This window comes from Sinocyclocheilus anshuiensis, unplaced genomic scaffold (assembly GCF_001515605.1).
Source record: "Sinocyclocheilus anshuiensis isolate Anshui unplaced genomic scaffold, SAMN03320099.WGS_v1.1 scaffold2044, whole genome shotgun sequence".
Lineage (NCBI taxonomy): Eukaryota > Metazoa > Chordata > Actinopteri > Cypriniformes > Cyprinidae > Sinocyclocheilus > Sinocyclocheilus anshuiensis.
In genome coordinates this window covers 86,007-103,061 of record NW_015557212.1, presented here as the reverse complement: position 1 = coordinate 103,061, position 17,055 = coordinate 86,007, and the positions used below count along the sequence as shown (strand labels likewise).

Genomic DNA, 17,055 nt, shown 5'->3' with positions numbered 1-17,055 from the left:
TATATAGCATAAGATATGTTTTATTTATTTTGATTCCCTTCCCCCTTTATCATATGTTTTATAATCTTTTTGACAGATCAAATGTCATTGGAAATTTACAACAAGCCTTGCATATATATTCACATTGATTTAACAAAACGTTTACAGTTGGCAAACAGTATAGCTAATACAAAGAACTGTATAAATAATAAACATATAAAATGGGGTTTAAAATACACAGCGGTCACGAGAATTAATGTTCCATAAACGGGTTTCGATTACTCTCTTTAAGTTAATGACAACAGTACAGTTTCAAATAAATAAGACTGTCGTTACCCTGAGAGTAAAAAGAATCATGTAATAATCTACCATTCACAGACGAGCTTCAACAAAGATGACGGTCGCTCAAAATGATACAAATAATAATCAAAATACATAAAAAAAATAAAACGTTGCATGCGCGATTAGATTCTTTTTTCTCGGAGCATTTTCCCCCGGGACGCAGAGGAGTTTCACTGCAGGTTCGCAGTGGGGGTCGATGGTGAGCGGGGTCCTGGGGAAATGTCGTGCAGTTTCCTAATGTGTTTCTTAAGATCAAAGTTCCTGCAGAAACCCTTGCCGCATGTCGGACAGGTGAAAGGCTTCTTGTCGTTGTGCGTGTGCATGTGAAATGTGAGGTTGTACACCTGGTGGAAGGCTTTGTTGCAGATATTGCACTTGAACTGTTTTTCTCCGCTGTGGGTCAGTTTGTGGTTTTTGTAGTTTCCTTGAAATAAAAAAAACAAACAAATGTGAGAAGCAAATCCCAAAAAACATGCCACAAAAAATAATATCTATCTATCTATCTATCTATCTATCTATCTATCTATCTATCTATCTATCTGTCTATCTATCTATCTATCTATCTATCATCTATCTATCTATCTATCTATCATATATCTATCTATCATCTATCTATCATCTATCTATCTATCATATATCACGATGAATATAAACTATAAAATCCCTTTTAGAACAGCTACCTTTCTGATGGAATCCTTTGCCGCAGAATTCACAAATGAAGGGTTTGTATCCCGCGTGAATTCGTGTGTGAGTGTTGAGAGTTGAACTTCGGTTGAAAGCTTTGCCACATTGGTTGCATTTATGCGGTTTTTCCTGCAAACAAATGGAGAAGAAACGTTATCACACACAATAAAGCTAAAGGCTGAAAAATAGGCTATTTTACTTTTACGAGATATTTCTATGATATTGTGATAAACTGGTTCATTACAACTACAATACGCTGATAAACGGAAATGAGTCCGAAATTATATTTCATTATTATTTTTTTTTTTATTGTTGTTGATAATTATTTGTATTATTATTCTTAATAATAATAATAATTATTATTATTAATAGAGGTTGCTAATTTTTCCGTTATTATATCATTATTTTGACATTTAGCCAACAGATTATTTTGAACTTAAACCATTATCTCATTAAAAAAATTTAAAAAATCCAAAAACGTCTTAAGAAATAAATCTTCTAATAGAGAGAGAGAGAGAGAGAAAATATAAAATGCCCCCTTTTATTCCATGATTTGATTCTAAGTTTTTTTTACTTGAAAATTGCATAATACAGAGATTGACAAATTCTGAATTATAATGTTCTTTTTATTTAAACAAAAAAAAACAATTGATTACATATAGGACTATTTACCCATAAAATATAACAGAAATGGCAAATTAGTAGTACACTGATTTTTCAAAGATGTAAATAAAACAGCTACTAGAGTAGGCTGTTTTTCAAGAAAATGCCATTTCATTTTTTTTCTACTTCGAAATTTCACATTTAATTCAATGCTTCTTTGTAGGATAATTGTGAAATTTACCAGCAAATGAAAATTGTTTCAAGTGTAGGTTAATAAATAGATTTGAGATACACCGGCAGCAGTTATATGATTTAAATAGTTATTTATCTATCTATCTATCTATCTATCTATCATCTATCTATCTATCTATCTATCTATCTATCTATCTATCTATCTATAGTGTTACACGATGAATATAAACTATAAAATCCCTTTTAGAACAGCTACCTTTCTGATGGAATCCTTTGCCGCAGAATTCACAAATGAAGGGTTTGTATCCCGCGTGAATTCGTGTGTGAGTGTTGAGAGTTGAACTTCGGTTGAAAGCTTTGCCACATTGGTTGCATTTATGCGGTTTTTCCTGCAAACAAATGGAGAAGAAACGTTATCACACACACAATAAAGCTAAAGTTATTATTCACTGAAAATAAACGGAATACTGATAAACGGAAGTGAGTCTGAAATTATATATTATTATTATTACTGAAAATGAGATAAATAGGGATCGCAAAATTTTCCGTTAGGCTGTATAATTATTTTAACCTTTATAGATTTTTTAAAACTTAAACCATTATCTCGTCATGAATAAAAATCCAAAAACGTCTTAAGAAATAAATCTTTTAATACAGACAAAGAAAATATATAAGCATGCTTTTATTCCATGGGTTTATTCTATTTTTTTAGGCCTACTTGAACATTGCATAAAACAGACATTTATAAATTCTGATTTATAATTTCTTCTTTTCTTTGTATTAAAACAAATAAGCACAATTAATGCGTTTATTAGGCTATATATATAGGACTATATTTACCAATAAAATAGTAGTACACTGTAAAAAAAGATTTTTCAAAGATGTAGGCCTAAATGAAACAAATATTACTAGAGCAGGTTACGTTTTACAAGAAAATACCATTTCAGTTTTTTTTCTACTTCGAAATTTCACATTTGTGTTACTTGCCGTTTCTTTGTAACAAATGTATCAGCAAATGACAATAGTTTCTACACAGCTTTTTCAGTGTAGGTTAATAAATTGATTTGAGATATTACACCAGCAGCAGTAATATGATTTCAATAGTTATTTGTAAAATCCTGATTACCTGAGTGTGGATGATTTTATGGCGGCACAGAGTGCTCGCTTGTCTGAATCCTTTGCCGCACACTTTGCAGACGAACGGTCTGGCGCCCGTGTGAACCGGCATGTGACGCGTTAAATTATAGTGCGCGTTGAACACCTGAAAATTGCAAATCGCGTTATAAAAAGTGCAGGATGCAATCTGTGCTTAAACAGAAGATCGATCTCGCTCGTCTCACCTTGCCACAAACTTCACAGGTGAACACCTTTGGTTTGGTCTGAGGAGAGCCGCTGTTTAATTTGGCCGCGGAGTTCTTGAACAGCTTCTCCGACAAGATGTGCGCGCTCTCCTTCATGTAATGGTGCAGGTGAGAGTGAGAAAGCTCCTTAAAAGACGCGCCGGGAGGAGCACACTTGTCTGGTTTGCTCTTCTCCGAGGAGAACAGGCTCTTCTGGCGCGCGTGCAGCGGTGCGTTGAGGAGGTACGACGCCATGGGGTGCAGGTTCACCAAACCCGCGTGAGGCGCACACGCGCTTTCCCCGCAGTTCAGGTAACAGACGGCGGCGCCCATGGCGTGGAACGACGCCTGGTTGACGACGCGCGGCCGGAAGAGTTTGTACTGTCCTATGGCCGATGGCGTCGCGTCTGGCTGCTCGTTCTTGTAATTCAAGCCGATGCTCAGCAGCTCGCTCGCGTTGTAGGAAAACGCGTCAGGGTGGTCTAATCCATTGACGTGAAGTTTATGAGGCGGCTCGCAGGCGAGCGGCATGAGGGGGATCATGCAGTGCAGCGGCGCGGGAGACTGCTTGGGCTCCGCTTTCCCCGCGGGAGCGTGGAGCAAGTTGGGGAACGGTATCGACTTAGGCTCGGGCGTCCTGGCCATAATCCTTTCGATCGAAAAAGCGAGAGGTTTGGAGCTCGCCATCATGCTTGCTCCCGTCGAAGCCGAAGGGGCGCCGAATATTCCCGCTGAGTGGTACAGCGCGCCGTCCATGACTTGAGCGCAGCACCTGTACCTGCGTCCTCCCTTTGTAGATAAGTTTGATTCCTCTCAGTGACCCGCAAGAAAAGACATCATCAAGCGCCAAGGCCCCCTGGCTGCTCCGCTGCTTGTCAATTGCGGACAATCAGCACTTATGTCCGCCCCGGATAGCTCAATAAAGAGTGTTTTGTCAATAGCGCAACTCAGGGCTCACCACGCGCGCACATCAAAGACGCGTAAAGCAGCCCAGATGCTCGATTTAGTTATATCAATCACTACAGCGGCTTCTCTCTCTCTCCCTACACTTGTCCTACACACTGCTGTGGGTGACTAACTCAAGAAGGTGCTCTTTATTAGCACTGTAAAGCGCTGGGCGAATCTCCGGTCCCCTCGCGCCTCGCTGTGACATCATTGCACCTCGCTCGCGCATGCATCATGTTTGTCAACATTTGACATATGAAAACTCCTGAATCACCTGATTTGAAACCGCATTCTCACGCGGTTTTTTTTTGGTCGGAGTGGAAGGGGATTTTATAACAACCTTATTTAGATTCATGAGTGAAACGTTTTGTCTGAAGTAAAGCGAACACAAATTCAGACTAAACTCTGTATGGACATCATGGACGCGATATTTGGATTTAGAAGTTTTGTTTAAACGGTTGCAACTGTTTTTTCGATTTAAGTATCTCGTATGAATTTTGAATGAATTTTACTGTACATTTCTGCCATATGGACATCAACTTGACATAAGTCACCACTGATAAGCTACAACTAGGCCTAAATATAGCCTAATGTAGAAACTTTAAAATACAAACTTACATTTTCTGTAAAGCTGATTCGCAACGATTTGTGAAAATCGCTATACAAATAAACTTAAATTGAATATTTATCTGCTACAAATTTGTTTATAAATCTACTTTGCCCTAAACTGTTGTTACTGACTATAAAACTAGGCTAAAAAAACATGAACATTGTGTGCACGAATATATAATAAAATGTGCTTGGTAAACACATTTTAATTCAAAATAGAAAATATGTAGGATGTATTTCAATTCGAAACAGCAAATAAAAAATCGAAACAAATGCATGCAACTCTAAAACCACAACAGTATTAAAGTAAATTAGCCTAAACAGTAAACTACGTATGTTTAAATGACATATTGTCCTGTTAATTTCTTTTTTTTAATACTGAGTCTTATAATGTCACCTCAGGGGGCTGTTGGTCACATATAATCGTAATTGTACCCCTGTAGTTAATTTTAATTGGTTAAACTGTTGGTGTTACCGCTCACCCCGTGTTACACTTCCCAGTCTCCATAGTGTTTAAGCGGTGGATTCCAGCAGCACCTGATATCTGATTTATAGCCTTCAATAAATTCACAGATTGTTCCTCTATTATGTCTACATACAATTTAATGTGAAATATAATAAAATAATTATTTGTTATGCTTTCGCGTCTCATTAGTGAAGCTTCACGCGACCATTCCACGGTTTTCCATCACGCGCCACCTCACGCGCACACAGATAAAACGATTATGAAAAGCGTTTTTCGCATCAGACGACCTTCGTTTCCAAACGCAAAACTCGTGAGGACATTCATCTGGGAATTGTGCGCCAAACGAGAGGTATTAACAGCAAAACGCCTCCGAGGAGCTGAGCTCATGCCATGAGAGAGTGAGAGAGAGTCAGTTCCGCGAGCAAAAGCAGAAATGAAAAGTGCAGCTCGGTGTGAAATACAGCTGACACTGATTCGATGCGAAGACATTTTTTTCGTGAAGGATTATTCTGTTTAAAAGGTAACATATATGGAAAATGAGCGCGTCGATGACATATCGTGGCTTTAAAATAGCCCATTTGTATGTTTATTAGCCTACTTATTCTCAAATATACATACTTTGTAATAGCCTATCGTTTTTTTTCTATTTATTTAATGGCTATTGACGCTCAGCAGTAAGATAAATGCGCTAAAATGATAATGTTTGTGTTTTCAGGGCGACTTTAGAACATTGCTAATTTTGACTGCTGTTCAATTGGAAGCAGATGGGTGTCGAATAACCTGCAATTTGGAGCTTTTTCTGTTGTCATATGCTGCTCCTCAGATTTCTTCAGCTGGGCGAAGGCAAAACGAAAAAACAAATCCTCTGTAATGATATCACGGCACAAATGCATCTTATTATTTGTTTCGTTTTGCTGAATGTTTGTATTTCAAGAATGGCATGTTTTATTCGGCGCCCGTTTTGAATATGAAATACGCTCAATCTAGCGGTAATCTGAATATGAGAAATATATATATATCAGGTTTAGCTGATTTTGAGAGTGTTTCATCTTTATTTACAGTCCAAATAATAGTTATCAAATATGATAATCAAATGTTCAAATACCAAATATGACTTGCTAAATAATAATGATGACATGCATACATTTTTCATAGTCTATTTTCGCTGCATTTTAGAGAAAAGTGCATTTCAGTAAGAAATGTAATGATATGTTTCGATGACAGAAATTGCCTCACAGTCGCGATTTATTTCTGACACTTGAAGCCTTGACATTTTTTAACCTCATATTTAGGTGAAAAAATAATAATAGTAGACTATCTCTTCAAGGTTTCTAGACTAGAATGCTGAATCGAAAATATCACAGTAAACCCCAAAAATAGTCGTCTTGTATATGCTATCAGAATTAAACAGCAAATGGTACATTTACATTAGTTGAATGTCATGTTGCAAGGGGTAACATTCTATTTTTAGATTTTATTCGACCTTTTAGCAAAATTAGAATGGAAAAATAATTTGAACTCCTACTATTATTGTGACCCAAGTCTTATTTAGTGTAGACGTCTAGAAATAATGGAGTTAACGCCGTTGTATGGTAAGCTATTCTAGTGTTCCTATGAATAGAATTCCATTTCTTTATTTTTTAACTGTTTGTTTAATATGATGCACAATAAAGATTAAGGCCATTTAAAGTGATGCTGAAAAGAACATACACACCGAATGGGTTTGATACCGAGACCAGCAAATGGCATAATTTTTAATAGTGGCTGAAACGAAACCTCAATAAAACAAAAATGTTGAATAGGTAAGATCATCGCATGCAAGCATTAATAAGTGTTTTAACAGTGTTTTAAATAAACAAACTAAAATTGCATTTGAAGTTTTTGTTTCCACTTACCTAAAATTTTATTAATTACAAACTAATCTGGCATGTGATAAATATTTTAAAACGTATAAAAATGTAAATATAAAAATTATACACATCTCTTTTAATGCTCTTTAAACAGCATAATGTTGTTTAAGACTTTTTAAATGTTTCATTTATAGGCTATACTCGGTGTTCATGTGTGTCATATAATTTCATGCAAAACAAAAAAAAAAAGACCAGTGAAATGACATTAAAAACACTTTAATTGTAACACTTAAGACACCTGGGCAATCTCAGGTGCACAAAGACAATAGAAATATACAGCTCTTGTTAAAATCCAGTGACATTTTCTTTCATCTGAAACATAGTTGGACATTGACAGCATACTATACATGACACACTTCTACAGAAGAATCTGAATGTGAATTCATAGCTATTGAGTGGAACAGTGTCACGACTTGATTGAATAAACAGTGAACAACTAGCATTTCATCCACCATATCTGGAGCTTTGGCCTGAGGATCCGAAGCTGATGCAAAAAAATAAAAAGTAAAGAAACGGCACATAAGCAGACGCTACTTCCCTCATGCTCTGTATGTCTAGTTTTCACTCTGGTACACCATGTCTATGATACACTTACAACTCATCGGCTGGTTCTTTGTGGGTAAATTTGTGCCTACAAGTGCTTCCCGAGCTTGCCTTGTGATGAGCCACCGTATCACTGCACATCAAATACAGAACGACAGAGACACTTTAGCTGTCTGTAAGTGGCCAATGAGAGTTTTATACAAGCATGGTGACATCGGCTTAGACAAGAGGGCAGTGTAGCACTGTCTAGGGAGCATGAAGCGTGAGCTCCAATCAGGAGAGCTGGAATCCGACCTCTTCGTATCAAGTTTATGACCGTCCAGTAGGTGGGACGTTAACCCTCTTCTTCATCACTGTCCCTCATGGTAATGCCCTGCAGACCGTCCGCGGCCGACACGGCTGCCGTGGCTTCCTCGATAGTGAGCCGGTTGTAAACGGTCTCGTAGCTCTTGTTGTTCAACGTGCCGTCAAACACACCCTGCAGCCTGAAGTCACGGTACGACTTCTGCATGACAAAAATAAAAAGCCAAAACAAGCATGGAGAACAATGAAATAGTTGAAGGACACGTCGATTTTACTTTTTGACTTTTGACTCGTACATCAGGATTCGCCTGAAACGGCACTCGTGAACTAATTAATCTCTCATTCTCATGGTAATGGAATTCGTTGTGCAGCCAAGCTGAACTTGACACTCTTGTCATGTGGTCAATTAGAATCAACAGAGTTTCGAACAAAAACTTCTTCACGCTGTATTCTTTTTTTTACCTTGACAATCTTGATGAGAGTTTTGAGTTGGTAAACATGCAGCTGCTGGTCAAGTCTGTCCGTCAGCCAGGCACACACCGCCTTCATCAAAGAGTTGTACCATTGCTGTGCATGTGAGAAAGAGAGAGATAAACCTTGAAGAGGACATAAATGTTATGCAAAAAAACCCTCAGTACTTTAAGCAAATGAAAAGATGTGACAGCAGCTAATGCTAATGTTAAAAAACTTTGTGTGTTTTTCTCCTTCGATTATGCCTTGAAAATTTCACATCCGCACTCTGAATTAGACGGTCCTCGAAAATAAACTTATTACACCTCAAGCTGCACATAAAACCGTTTTTTAACCAAAGAACCACCAAGAAACCGTCGACTACCTATTCAACGTATTAAATATTCATTAAGAGTCATTACTTCATTTCTCATTACTGAACTTACAAGCAAGTATCGTCCCGTGCCCCAAGTATCATTTGAGGTCGCGTTTGCACATAATAACAATTTTAAAGATACCGAACCTACTAATTACAGGGCTAACACTTGAATCTGTGAATAAAGGGGTCCCCTTGCACTTCAAACACCTTCAGTTCACATATTACTTCACGCGAGGACACCTTATATAATTACCGGTCTTTTCTATGAAAGAAGCCGGTTCTTTAATCAGCAGCGATCAGACTGTGAATCGGTTTTGCGCGAGAACCTCTGACACCAGCTTGTGTTTGCAATCAGCCCGGTAATTTTATTTCGGAAATCGTTAGCTCACGTCAACAAAAGACTGAGATTGTCCAGGCACTTAGAATATGATTTCACGCACAAGCAAGACCGAAACGTGTAAGACCACAGCATCGTGTTTACTGGCGAAATACATCACTTAGGACCGTTTTCATTGAGCTTCCCATGCAATTTAACATCAAGCTCACAAATTTACAACGGGAGCGTAAATGAATCCAAACAGCACACCAATAATCAGCTAAGTCCGCTCCTGCCGCTAACAAAAAGCGGGCAAAACGGAAAGATGAGATGCCACTTAATTGAAGCACTTAGGCTGGTTGGGAAACCGATGACTGTGCTCTAATTGTTGGAGGTGAAAGAATGGCAACGCATTTCTTCATATCAGACGAATCTCCGTTGGTAATCACATGCTTAAGTGTCCACTTCTCTGGTTCATTAGGGAGGCAGGGGAGGGCAGCCTCCACACCTGTGACCAGGCTGAGGGCCGCGGCCTCTCGCCGTGCAAACCTCATCGCTCCGCTAATCACAGTGATTTAGCGCCCCGGACAAACAGACCGCAGCCTGCAAGGGCATGCGGCGACTGATTTTCTTATTTCCTTGAGCGCCTTCGCAACACAGCACTGAATGGTACAGCGGCTCGTCCTTAAGAAGAAACACTCAAAAATATTCATGCCCAAACTTATAGCCGTCCAGAGATGCAAATTAGATAGAATGTTTTGAAACCGACGGATTCGTAAGACTTGAGGCTGCTTGATGAGGAAGTTTCTGCGGTGACACACGGCGACCCTTCTCTCAGCTCGCTCTCGGTGCATGACTGTGAGCGTGTGACGCACGTTAGGGGCTGCTGGTGTGCAGGGCACCTCTATCCCGCCTGCCTGTCTCCATCGGTGGCCTCGGCAAAGGTCTAATAAATCAAGAGAAGACATCAAACACTGCTTCTCTCCAATCTGGCTCGGAATAGAACGTTTTCGAAGGCAATCTGCTCAGGATTTATAGGGGCGGGAGGGTTGTGCACATCCTCTCGAGTGTTTGTGCCGTTCTATAGATCTGCTGTCTCTGGAAGCAGCTCGGAAGGATGAGCAGTGTGTTCTAAACAAAATTAAGGAGCGAGATGTACACGTTTGTGCCTTCTAGCTCTCTCGCTCTCGACGTTGTTTGAGAGTAAACAGGTCAACAGGAGCCCTGGGTGAGTGCTCAGGCACTGGAAGTGGTCACAGTGGGCTGATGAGTGCTCTTGGTGAGGCCTCATTGCCTCTTCCTACAAAAACTTTCCCCACCCCTTCTCACCTCCCTCGGCCTCGGCTTTACAATACCCACAGCTGAGGAAATGTGGTGGGAACGCGGTTGGAAAAGAATCGAGACAGAATAGAATGAGACGTTGGATGTTCATTCACATGCATTGGCATAAATGACACTTGCTTGAAGTAATTCCGCTGGCTTTGCATCGATCTGTAGACTTATTATGAAACATTTCTTTAGCTACAGTGTCTGAAAGCAGTGGAGTGAAACTGAATCTCATTTATAATGTGTTCATTGACTGGTAGGAACTTACGTCAAAGATTTTCTCTGCGTACATCTCGTCGTTCACACGGTCGCGCAGAATATCCTGGTTCTGTCGTACAAAGGTGATGTAGGTGTCTGCTAGATCCATACCAGGTTTCTGTTGAGAGTGACGGATTCAAAGTCAATTTGGTCATAAGATTTATTCATCTTGAGTCTTTGTTCATTTTTTTATGCAAAGCAGTGCTGTCAAATTGATTAATCATGATCAATCGCATCCAAAATAAAAGTTTGTTTTTACATAACATATGCGTGTACTGTGTATATTTATATGTATATATAATTACACACACATGTATGTATATATTGAATAAATATTTACATGTATACATATATATTCATATTTATATATGATTTATATTACATATAAATATATATTACATATATTTCTTAAATGTATACATGTATTTGTGTATATTAATATACACATATAAATTTACACAGTACACACATATGTAAACAAGCTTATTTTAGATGCAGTTAATCATGATTATTCGCGATTAATCGATTTGACAGAACTAATGCAAATCAAACATGCTGATGATTAATACAGAGTTATTCAAACTATAAAGGTGGACTAAGTAAAACATTTTGCACCTAAAGAAATGTACAATATTTTTGACAAAACATCAGTCAGATCAGTGGCCGGGTAAAAGCTGTTTAATTCTACATAAGGGCGGGTCCACCTCATGGTGGCGGCCATTTTGAGATCACATGACCAGTATATTCTAGTACTTAATTTCTTATTGGACCAAAAACTTCAGCTCTTAATATTGATTTTGTTTTGTCCGTGTTTCACGCCGTCTCGAATCGTGCTCGCGGAAAGCGCAGCTCGGTACGCTTTCAACTCATTCTTTTAGTCTCGAGCAAGAGACTGTACGACATTCACATTACATGATTTGACTGATTTTTACGTAGAAAGGGCGACAGCGCACCGCATTAAAAGAAATGATCATTCATGTTTTCATAACCGCTGGCCAAATTCAAAAACGAAACTAAAATTAAATCATCTTTGAGAGCAAGGGGGCCCCCTGGTGTTTCAGGGGCCCTACGCAGCTTGTGTATTTTGCGTATAGGAAGGATTGGCTCTGGATGCTGCATTCATGACAATTGTGTTAGTATGAAATTTGCGCAGTTGTATCAGACAGTTGCATCAAATAAACTAAAAAGACTTAGTACACCTTTAATTCAAATATTTTTTTTTTTTAGAGCAAATATTGGATTTGGAATATCTATTGGAACCAAGTTAAAACACGAATACCAAAACACTGACAGCCACCACCACTATCTCTGCCTGCTGAAGGATGTTCGAGAAAATGCTTTCAAAAATAAACACATGTAAACTTACTTAAAAAAAAAAAAAAAAAAGTACCAAAGAGCACCAAAAAGCACCTGCGACACTTATACCCTGTTAAAAGCAATCCTTTTACCTGTGAAAAAACATTTCTATTCACACTGGGGCTGTTAAAACAGGGAAAAAATGTCGTAATAGTGCTGTAATTGCTGTGACACGTTTCCCACCCATGACTCAACGGCTGATGTAGCTTGAGGGCTTGAATGCTGGAAAACCCCCTTTTTATTAGAGAGCAAAGAGACACCCGAACATCAACCTCCTGTTCTTGTCAGGCCTCTCTTCCTGTGAGTTTGTGTGTTGGTCATATGACAGAGTGAAAGATGTGACAGTACCAGTGTACTGAAGCTCTGGTTTTCCAAACAACAACCTACTCATAATTTAACAGGCATCTACCTAAAAAATAGCTTTTTCCCCCTAAAAATGTATCATAGTTTCCACTAAAATACTGTGTTAAGCAGCATAAATGTTTTTAACACTGATAATATAAGTTTCTTAAGCAGCAAATCAATATATTAGAATGATTTCTAAAGGATCATGTGACACTGAAGACTGGAGTAATGATGCTGAAAATTCAGCATTGCATCACAGGAATAAATTACATTTTAAAATATATTAAAATAGAAAATAGTTATTTGAAATTGTAATAATATTTCACAATATTACTGTTCTTTTTTTAATGCAGCCTTGCTGAATATAAGAGACTTCTTTCAAACACCTTAAAAAATCTTACTGGCCTCAAACTTTTGATTGGCAATGAATATATCGTTTGATATATACCAGATTCATCTCTTACGCAAACTGTCACGCTACTGAAACAAGTTATGTAGTAGTGTCACTAATTATAGTTAGCGGTTCCCTAATACTGGACCAGCAACACTCACTGGACGGTACAGTATAACCTCCTGACCGCATCCACAGTCGGCCGATATCCAGACAAACAGCAGCTGATCAAATACGACTGGGATCTCAAGAGGACTTCATATCGTGTTGAGTGAGAGGTCTTCACAGATATATATTATATTATCAAGAAAGGAAGAAAACTGCCACTTCCTGTGCAGAACCAATAATATCTCTGACTTATCATGGCAGTCACCTGTGACCCCATAAAAGGCACTTGGGTGGAAGCAAGACGGGGTCTTTTTAACCCAACGCCCTTCCTTCGATCTTCTCTTGACAGGACGACAAAGCCTGTGATGGACCGATAAGCACACCAAAACCCGATCTTCTCGTACGAAATCCAACCGGAGGACCGAGGGACAGGCCCGATCCATCAGGCCAGACAATGCCACAACGGTTGGGTGTGGGCTGTGTGTGAATGAATAAATGGAGAGGTGTGGGACGGTGCGATTAAGGCCAGGTTAATGACTGGTTAAGCTGAGCGGATAAATGGCGTGGATGGGAAACAGAGGAGAAAGGGAAGGGGAGACGAAATACGCAGTAATTACACAGAGCTGCTAACCTGGCTTCCTGCCACTGCCTCATTCACTGTCCAGGTGCAGGTGTGTGTGTGCGTGTGGTGTCGAAGCAGAGAGCGTGTGAAGTGTGTTTGTGCAAGTTTTGAGTAAATACTTTGTTGTGGTAGCGCTAGTGCAGATTCGAGCCATGGGTGTGAATGTGCGAACGAGTGTGTTAACAGAGCGCTATCGGGAGGGCGTCTCGCCAGAAAGCCCTGGCGCTTGAATGGCAGCCTTCACAAAGGAGCAGAGGAGCTTAACCTTTCGTGACAAGAGCCCAGAAATGTTCAGTGCCAAAGGCCAGATCACAGCCATGTTCTTCCCTCCCTCTCCGTCTTCAGCTGGTGCTGTGAAAGGGGCTTACATGGAGCAGCGTTCCTTCTGCACAAAAGCGCAAGGCGGAGGTGATGTTATAATTTGAGGGGGAGATGGGGTGTTCGCCCGCTACACACCTCGGGGAGCCAATGCCAAGAGCTCGGATGGAGCGATGGGGTGTGGATTTGTAGGGATTGACTGACTTTTCTGTTCTTAATCTTGTCGGTTTGCTTTTTACAGTGGCCCCAAAAAGTATTTGCTTTTCAAGTTGCGCCTAAAAACCAATAAATACAAAATATCACACTGAGAATCGTTTAGCTGAAAGCGTAGTTTACGCAAAATATTTCACATAAAGACATTGTTTTAAACAAACAAACAAAACAAAAAATTACTTAAAAATTAAGATGAAATAGTTCATACACTTAAGTCACACATAAATACGTCTGAATGTTATCGCATTATAGAAAATATTTAAACAGTGTAATATCTTTAAAGAATCATAGCACAAGCACACTTTTGAAGTAAAGTAGTTTTTTAAGTTTAAAAACAAAACAAACTTTAAAATCAAGACAAGATGTATTTAAACACTCACTTAAGACACCTGTAAATACGTATGAACGTTTTTGCATTAGATCAAATGTCAAATGAAGTGCATTTTAAAAAAAGAAATATAGTGCAAAATATAGCACTTGTAAAGTACATTTTTTACGTTTTTAAGTATTTTTTAAAAGATGTAAATGATAAAACAACAGGCAAACTGTTCAAAATCAAGACAAAATGAATTTAGACACTTAAGTCACACACACAGTAAATATGTATGAATATTATTGCATTAGATAAAACAGAAAATCAAGTGTAATATTTTTCAAGAAATATAGCTTATAAAGTTTTTTAAGTTGCAAATGATAAAACAAAAGAAACTGTTCAAAATCATAAAAAAACATTTAGACACGTAAGTCACACTTAAATAATGTATGAATGAATGTTATTGCATTAGATAAAATACCAAAATAAGTATAATAATTTAGATTGATTTTTTTTAAAATATATTTTAAATGATAAAACAGCAGATAAACTGTTCAAAATGAAGTCAAAAACTATTTGAACACTTTTTGGTGGTCAAGTATTAGTGGATCATGTTGGTAGTTAATGTGATGAACTCCACCTGTGGTTACTCCGCAGAACACCTGTGTGAACTTGAGGCAAACTGACTACATATACAGCCACTAAAATCACTCTTTGATTAAACTCATGCCCACATGGACTCTGCATTCACAAAATGCCACAGAAAAACTGTTAATAACAGGTGTTCCAATTCTGTAGAAATCCAAACATTCCCGGCCCTTGTGTGTTTGTATATGAAATATTTTTGTTAATTTGATAATGCTTACATCTGCCAAAAAATTGTAGTTCTCTCAGCCCTGTTGAACATTTTACAATGTTTAAACTTCATTCCACAGATTCCCCCCTAAAATCAGCACAGAAAAATGTCTGCAAATTTAAATCTTGTTAAAAGAGACAAAAAGAGCTAGTTTTGAGAAAAGGTTTCTTATACATGTATTTTTAGATTTTTGCTTTATCATCTAATGAAATTACATTTAGACATTTTTAAGTGTGACATAAGTGTTCAAATACTTTTTAGAGCCACTGTATATCACTATCTACTATAATTAGGTGTCAGTATTATTTTTGGAAAGATATTAATACTTTCATTCAACAAGGATGCATTAAATTGCACAAAAGTGACAAAGACATTTATATTGTTACAAAAAAATTCTATTTCAAATTAATGCTGTTCTTTCGAAAATTCTATTCAAAGAATTCCGAAAAAAACGGGCAAAAATACAATAAAAATTATATATAACTGTATTTTTGATAGAAGAAATGCAGCCTTTATAAGCATGATAGATTGCTTTTAAAAATCTTACTGACTTGAAATTTTTGAACGCTGGCATACTCTATGTATGAACACAAACTCTAGTCTGATATTAGTCACAGAACTAACTGGAATGAGGAGTTGTTCATGTTTTTATTCCGAAAGCCCTTCTGTAATACTGTGGTCTCGGACCAGGAGGTCATGTGACTACTCCGTCTTTCCCTCACCCCGTGTTAGTTTCTTTCTGCTTGCTCACTGTCTGTGCTCTGAACAGTCCTGGTTCCTGGTGATTCATTAGCATCTTTTTCTGCTTGTGACGGCCCATTGTCAACACTGTGGCAGATCGTGAGACTGATTTTAAGCCAGTCGGGTTGCTAATTAGTCTTGCTCAGCCAGCTCTGATAGACGCTCCAATCCTGCTTTCATTTGGCCATGAACCGCAAATGATAAAAAAAACATATAATCGTGTCAAGTAATGATGAAATAATACACATTAAGCCTTTTTAAATATTAAAAACAAAGCAAGATGGAAACGCTTGGCAAAGCTGAATAGAGAATCTGTTTCCCTAAGTAAATAATAAAACACACACACAAATGCAAAGCAGCATGCAAAAAAAATCCACACAGGGCATGCCGGCATCATGCGCATTTATACGTCCAAAATGACACTTACTGGGACGTCCACATATTTGGCTGCTGCTTTTACCTTTAAAAAAGAAGTACCTGCTGAATATCTTTGGCTTATTGAACGTTCAGTACGAAATGAGATCCCGGAAAGGGGTGTGTGGGTGGGATGAATGTGAAAATACTCACCGTGAAAGACAGGATGGAGGAGAAGAATGTTCCCTCGTCATATCGTGAGAGTTTGGACAACACCCCATCCAGAACAGCTGCAAACTGTGCAAGCAAAGAAGCATGTTTACGTGACAGGCGCATACGCCTTTCTCACAAGCAACAATTAACAATTTAGGACAAAGTAACATTAACCGATACAACGGATATAACGTTTCCCGAAACACTGGCGCGTTTCGAGTCGGCTCGCCGTGAAGGCCAGCTGAAAAGAATGGGCAAAAGCCAAATCTCAATGTTGTGAAATGTGGCGGCTCAAAAGAGGCCGAGACGATGGCTGTTGGGAGTACCTTTGAGACCAAGGTGGAGATCATCTCCTTAAAGGCCTCATCGATCAGGACATCGATTTTTGAGTGGTACTGCTGCTGTAGGACAAGATGAGGAGGAGAAACATCAACAAATACAATAGGCGCGATGGGAAAGGCACGGATCGCGAGGCATCCTAAAAGAACAACACACTCACAAAGACATATTTCAGCAGAGGGAAAAATCCTCCCCGTGCGATAGGGCTGAGTTAAGCAGCTATTAGGCCCATTATGCCCGT

At 38.6% G+C, this 17,055-nt stretch overlaps 2 protein-coding genes across 2 annotated transcripts in view; both read right to left on the bottom strand.

Annotated features, from left to right (window-relative positions):
- Nucleotides 1-481: 481 nt before the first annotated feature.
- Nucleotides 482-3,896, bottom strand: LOC107678980 (fez family zinc finger protein 1-like). The gene is made up of 4 exons (XM_016474378.1): nucleotides 3,141-3,896; nucleotides 2,927-3,061; nucleotides 2,057-2,189; nucleotides 482-745 (listed from the first exon to the last, which is right to left on the bottom strand). Exons 1-4 carry the CDS (start codon nucleotides 3,894-3,896, stop codon nucleotides 492-494), a joined length of 1,278 nt encoding a protein of 425 aa, XP_016329864.1. The 3' UTR covers nucleotides 482-491.
- Nucleotides 3,897-7,575: 3,679 nt separating this feature from the next.
- Nucleotides 7,576-17,055, bottom strand: part of LOC107678970 (calcium-dependent secretion activator 2-like) — an 86,726-nt gene continuing 77,246 nt past the window's right edge. Inside the window, exons 24-29 of the mRNA XM_016474369.1 lie at nucleotides 16,802-16,876; nucleotides 16,476-16,559; nucleotides 16,336-16,368; nucleotides 10,656-10,763; nucleotides 8,379-8,483; nucleotides 7,576-8,118 (exon numbers count right to left, since the gene is read on the bottom strand). Of these exons, the coding sequence (XP_016329855.1) occupies nucleotides 7,948-8,118; nucleotides 8,379-8,483; nucleotides 10,656-10,763; nucleotides 16,336-16,368; nucleotides 16,476-16,559; nucleotides 16,802-16,876 (576 nt within the window). The 3' untranslated portion in view covers nucleotides 7,576-7,947. The remainder of the gene's footprint in view (nucleotides 8,119-8,378; nucleotides 8,484-10,655; nucleotides 10,764-16,335; nucleotides 16,369-16,475; nucleotides 16,560-16,801; nucleotides 16,877-17,055) is intronic.